Source organism: Mustela nivalis (genome assembly GCF_964662115.1).
Source record: "Mustela nivalis genome assembly, chromosome: 12".
In the NCBI taxonomy this organism is placed as follows: domain Eukaryota; kingdom Metazoa; phylum Chordata; class Mammalia; order Carnivora; family Mustelidae; genus Mustela; species Mustela nivalis.
In genome coordinates, this window is record NC_139031.1 from 3785750 (window position 1) to 3791749 (window position 6000).

General features: G+C 54.3%; 1 protein-coding gene across 1 annotated transcript in view; it reads right to left on the reverse strand.

The window, feature by feature from the left end:
* The window catches only part of DPP6 (dipeptidyl peptidase like 6), an 841237-nt gene extending 835713 nt beyond the window's left edge, over window positions 1–5524 (reverse strand). Inside the window, exon 1 of the mRNA XM_082692922.1 lies at window positions 4970–5524. Within this exon, the coding sequence (XP_082549048.1) occupies window positions 4970–5029 (60 nt within the window). The 5' untranslated portion in view covers window positions 5030–5524. The remainder of the gene's footprint in view (window positions 1–4969) is intronic.
* Window positions 5525–6000: the final 476 nt, after the last annotated feature.

Sequence of the window (6000 nt, forward strand, 5' to 3'; positions counted from 1 at the left end):
GGTCATGATCGCCGGGTCCCGGGATCGAGCTCCAGGTTGGGCGCCCTGCTCAGCGGGGAGTCTGCTTCCCCCTCTGCCTCTGTGATTGTGTTCATTCTCCCTCAAATAAATAAATAAAATCTTTAAAAAAAATTATTTATTGTCATGAGACTGGTTATGTACAGGGAAAAAGTATTTCTAATAAAGGGAAAGTCTGTAATCCCAGTGGGGAAAATGGAAGCTATTAAGAAAAGACAAAGTAAATTTTCTAGCATTAAAAACACAACATCGGAAATAAACATCTGGCTGTGCCCAAAGTCGGATGGAGAAGCCAGGGGAAGGGAACTCGAGGAGACGGACACAGCAATGAGCACATGCGAGGAAGACAGGGGAAGACAAGTGTGGACGCAGCAGCGTCTCAGACCCACAGGACCAACGCGTCTGACTGCGCATCACTGTCTCCCCAACAGCTTACGAGCAGGACAGAAGAGACACCTGATGTCACCAAACGCGGTGCATCTAATGATCCAAGACGGTCTACGAAGACTCAGCAAGACTGACACGGAGAACAGCACGTCAAGGCAGCCAACCCCCAGACGCCAGAAACCAAAGATAAAGGGAAAATCTCGCGGCCCAGGTGATTCAAGGACTGATGACTCAAATGACAGCTCACTTCTCGGGGGGTGAGGGGAGGGAATCAACACCGGACTTCGGTGAGACCCCGTCTTGAAGGTACTGAGAGAGAAACCAAAGTCTGATCAACTCGGGGTTCTAGAACCAGAAAAACATACCTTTCATCACGAAGGCAGAGTGAAAATGCAGGAGGGTCTGGCCACGATGACTTCACCAAAAAATGCATTCCTATTGAACTAAAATGGCTCAGGTAATAATCTTTTTTTTTTTTTAACATCCTAAAGGAACCATGACAGAGACCCAAGCCAAACCGAGCCCACAGGCCAAATGTCTGCTATCCCCGGCCCCGCAGTGAGTGAAACACTAGCAGTAGGAGGCAGAAGTAAGTGGGGGTGGAAAATCAAATTCATCAAAAAGAACATAAAATACTTGATTATTGTTAGTTGGAAATCTTAGGAGCTTCCCGGGTGTCATCGGAAACCGCACCCCCCACCCCCAGGCCCCACACTCGGAGGGCAGGGAACAGACTAGAGGGAGGAAAGACCAGTCCAGAGGGTGGCCGGTGAGGGGAGCAGGGGAGGTGCGCAAGGGGGCTCACACCACAGACCACCGCTCACACCCTCCCACCGGAACCCCACAGGTGGCAAGGGGGCTCACACCACAGACCACAGCTCACACCCTCCCGCCGGAACCCCTCAGGTGGCAGCATCACCTACAACCTCTGAGGGTCTCAAGGACACCTTCCTCTCTCAAGGCCTAGACCTAGGAATCAGCAGGAACATTCCAGGCTTAGGGGGAGGGGGCCGCCTCTCGGTCAGCCTGGGATCACGTCCTCTGGGTGACACACTCCCTCACCTGCCTCCAGGGAAACAATCAAAGTGAAAGCCCCAAACGCACCACCACCACGGGGTTATCAGTAAATACATGTTTTAAATATGAAAGTGTATTTTCCTCCAAATATGCATGACCTTAAAGCTGTAATTTACCCTGTGGCAGGAGCAATGGCTTTTATGCACCTCACTTTTACACTTCAGAAGGTGATGAAGAGAAGTATTCCTGCTGGTGAGGCAGTAAGTTACCAGCTCGGGAAGAGATTTCATGGTAACGTGTTTTGAAAACAACAGATTCAAGAATAATTCTGGAATACGTGAACCACCGCGTATTGAAGTTTAAACGGTCCATTCTGCAATCCTGAGTAACCAACACCTTTTCACCATGGAAGACTTTAGTATCTTTTAGAATATGAAAAGAGAAAGGCAAACATTTTGTGTAAATAATAAAATGGCCGCTCTTCTTTTTACCAAGGTTATATTGGATTTGGATAAATCGCTGTACAATGGTACATAACTTTTCAAAACCAGAATTTGAAACACTCATATTGTTTAGTGATATTATCACAAAATATATCCATTAAGCACTCAAAAAAACCCAAAACCCACAAAACGCCATGACTGTTGAAAACTTCAGTGGAAAATGCAGTAAAAATGAGAGTCATTTTTTCTCTTTATTCCAAGTTAATCACATTGAATAGTTCGGTAGATTTCCTTGCTATCTTTTTCCTTCAGATACGTATTTCTATATAATTAGTTTCACAAACTGTATGCCAGTTTGTATCGGGAAGGAAGGGAGGGGGGACGGGGGAGGAAGGAAGAGAGGGAGACGATTCATAAATTTCTAGAAAGTATCCTACTCCGAACGGCGGCAAAAGCCAGCAAGGCCCTCTGGACACAGAGCCTGCCACTGGGGAACTACTCCACGTGGGCTGCGCCATCGGCCTGCGGGTGAATTCCAACTGCGAGGTCTCAGGTATTTCCAGAACAGCCCGAGGCGTTGGCCAGAGCTTGACTAGCACTTGGGGAACAGCGGTCACTGCGCCCAACGCCAGACCAACACGAGTGCGTCATCCCACAGGGACGGTTTTCTATCCCAAGCCCACGTGACCATAACTTCTGGAATAACCTTCTGGGAGTGTCTGCTCCTGACCATCTCGGGGGGACCCTGGGGGCGTGGCTACCGCTGTGATCCTTGGCAGCCATAACAGTGGGCCCCTGACCACCCCCTCCACCAGCAGTGATGGCTAAACCCAACCACCCAGGAGCCACCAGAAATCACAAAGACAGTCAATGCTTCCGAAGAACGAATCATCATAATGTGTCAAATACCAAGGCGGTCACCGTGGTCGCCCAGCGGGAGAGACACCATGCATGTGGGGCCAGTGACCCTTCTCCTCAGAGGGGGAGGCCCTTCTTCCCTGAAAGTCTCCCACAGGGAACCCCCCATGTAAAATGGAAACAGGCTTATTCCAATCTCCTGATGAAATAAACCTGTATTACTGAGTTCTATGTTGCATCAAAAACCACCATTACCTAAGCCTCACGTGTTGTGTCTTATACTTTCCGGTGTCGGCTGCCCACGCCCTCCTGTGCTGTGTGTGCCTCATTCACCCCATGCTCGCTCGCTCGCCTCCCAGGATTCCCTCTCCAGCACCCCCACATCCCCACACCGACTCCTGCACACCAGGAGGCACACACATCGACGACTCCCAGGGCTTTCTACAGCACCAGTGGACTCTTCTTCAAGGAAGGGGATTGGAACGTCTTCCTTCCAGCAGAGGGACAGTAATTATCTCACTGTGGCAACAGAGACCATCAAAAATGTTAAAGCACGAGGTGGGTATGACCAGAGCTTGTTGTAGACCATGAAGGCAATCTCTAAGTTTATATTTGGATTCTCAGCTCTTGGAATTTAATCACAGTGTACTGTGTTTGTTTACGGAGTGACTTCACCAAATCAGTGTAATTAAGTGGACTATGCATTCGTTGAACACCTGCTAGGTCCATCCTCACGATGAACAGGTTCCCTAGTACCTTCTGAACTGTTGCCCCCTTCCCAGTGTTGAACACTTCCCAGAAAGTTTTCCTAGTGTCAATACCCTACAGGCCAATTCTGCCAAGAAGCCACTTTAACACTGGAACCCAAGGCACTTTCTAAAAGAAATTATTGAATGATCTTCTGAACTCCACAGATGTCTCTACCACATACTCACGGATGCGTGAAACTTTATTATTTTTAATTTAAAATCTTATAATATCAGCAACTACATATTAAAAAGACATTTCCTACGGATATTAAATAAAGTAAATGTGAAAAGTCTAAGTGCTCGAATCATAGTTAATGAGCACGGAGATCAGAGATACAGCCTGCTGATTGAAAAATTGAAAATATTTCACCCAGACCTGACTGGAGGGGAGCGCGCTGACTATCCCTCAGCTGATACAAAGGCCTCAGTCCAAAGCCTCATCTCACATAACTCAACAGACCAAGGGTTCCTTCCACCAGATGAATCCAGTATCAACCCTAAATCCAACTCCACCTACGCAAAACGTTGGACAAATGCAACCGTCTTCTATGAACGTGCTGACAATCACGTGTGTCTGCAAAAGACCAGAGCATAGATGCCCAGGATCATATCTAAGATCCAAAGTGCTTGCCTTCTTTTGGCTGTTGTTTGTTTGTTTGTTTGTTTGCTTTATTTCGAAATACTCAAAATATTTTACAAGTGCTGTCCACTAACACACGGATGGCTGCACGGCTTTCCTATGGAATTTCCTTGCAAACTGACTGCAACCTGAGGTGAGCCTCCGGGGAGAAGAAGAGTCCTATTGGCCATGGCCAAGCCGGCTGTGCTGCACACATGCCCCGTGTGGAACAGGGGCCCTCTGGGACCCTCTGTTTCTCTGCCTGTGCAAGCACACGTCTCCAAAGTCTTGTCCCTACACACTCTGGGCTAGCCTGGAGGTGCAGCAGCAGTCCCTCACCGCTGCCTGGGCGCCCTTCTCAGACCATCAGTAATTTCCTGGAAATCATTCCAGGCACGCGTGGCCCATTAAAGTTAATTAAGCACGTGCCGGTGACACCTAGGAGAGCGCGAGCCTTGCAGAGCCCAAAGCTCTGCCTGGGAAGGGCTCGTCAGCAAGCTCTAGCCCGAGGGTCCCCACTCTGATTCCCACGACCCGGCCTCCCGCCGCTGAGCTTTCCTGCCCCCCAAAACTCGGCAAGCTGGGGGGAATCTCGCATGTGCCAGCGAGCCCACGGAGCCCCGGGCCGGCGCCCAAGGCTCTCCGGGCCCGGGGGAGCCCAGGCAGGTGCACTGGCCCGCCGGACTGTGGACTCCAGTCTAGGACGCACCACCTGTTCTCGCAGCCCTCGCCGGCCGCCTTGACTCAAGGACCATTTCCCCCTCCCCCCAGCGGCCGGGATGCAGAGGGACCCCAAGCCCGCAATCCGCAAAACCCGCGAGGGTCCTGCTCGCCCGCGCTCCGCGTCTCCCTAGAGCGCCTCCGTCGCGGTCCCTTACCTTGTGGCCCTTCCCCGGGGGGCACCTGACGTTATTGGAGGCTCCCGCTGTTTGATTCATGTCCGGAGGAAGTTGGGGGCCCGCAGTTCCACCTTCAAAACTTCCCTGGCGCGGAGGGCGGCGCGGGGCGCGTCTTCGGGCGGCGCGGGGGTCCTGCCCTCCAGCCGCGTCGGGCGCAGGCGGCGAGTCCTCCGGCCGCAGGTGTCCGCGGGGCTGCGCGCGCGGGACGCCGACGCCCGCGGCCCCGAGCCGCACAGGAGAGGCAGCGGCGGGGAGCCCGGAGCGAGCGGGGGGCTGCGGGGCGCTCCGCCGGGCGCAGCTTTCCCCGGGCAGCAGTGCAGGACTCCGGACCAGGAGGCCGAGCGGACCCACGGGCACTCTGAGCAGGGGTGCGGAGGTACGTGTCCGGCAAGGGGGGGGGGGCGGGACCGCGGGAGCGTGGCTGTCGCACGCCCTGACGCCCCCCGGGCGGAGCCTCGGCGACGGGCCACTCGGGTTGGCGTCCGCGCGGCCCTCGCGCTCCGGCCGCAGCCGCCCGCCCCGCGCGCCCGGCCCCTCCGAGGGCCGCCGCCCGCTCCCGCCCGCGCTCCTGCGCCCGCCCCGTAGCCAAGTCTTCCCGAGCTGGTCGGGAGGTGGCACGCGAGGCTCTGCCAGGCGCCACCGCTCAGGCGGAGGCCGGGAGCGGAGGGGGCAGGCACCCGGCCGCCTGGCTCGGTCCCCGCAGGCTCCGGAGCTTCCCTGGGCGGGCGCGGCGGGCGCCGCCCGGGCAGCTGCACCTGGGCCGGGTCGGGGGCGGGAGCCCCGGGCGCGCACGCCTCTCCGCAGCCCGGGTCTTTGCCGCGCGCCAAGGTCCTCTCTCCGTCTCGTCTCCTGTCTCTCTCTCTCTTCCTTCGGCGCCTGTGAAGTCATGATCTAATTAGGCAGCATTGGGATAGAGGTGGAAAACTGACCCTAGGGAACCAAGGAAAACAAATCAGGGAAGAGCAGTTGCTCCATGAAGACCGCAATGCAACATTCTAGACTCTCCAGTC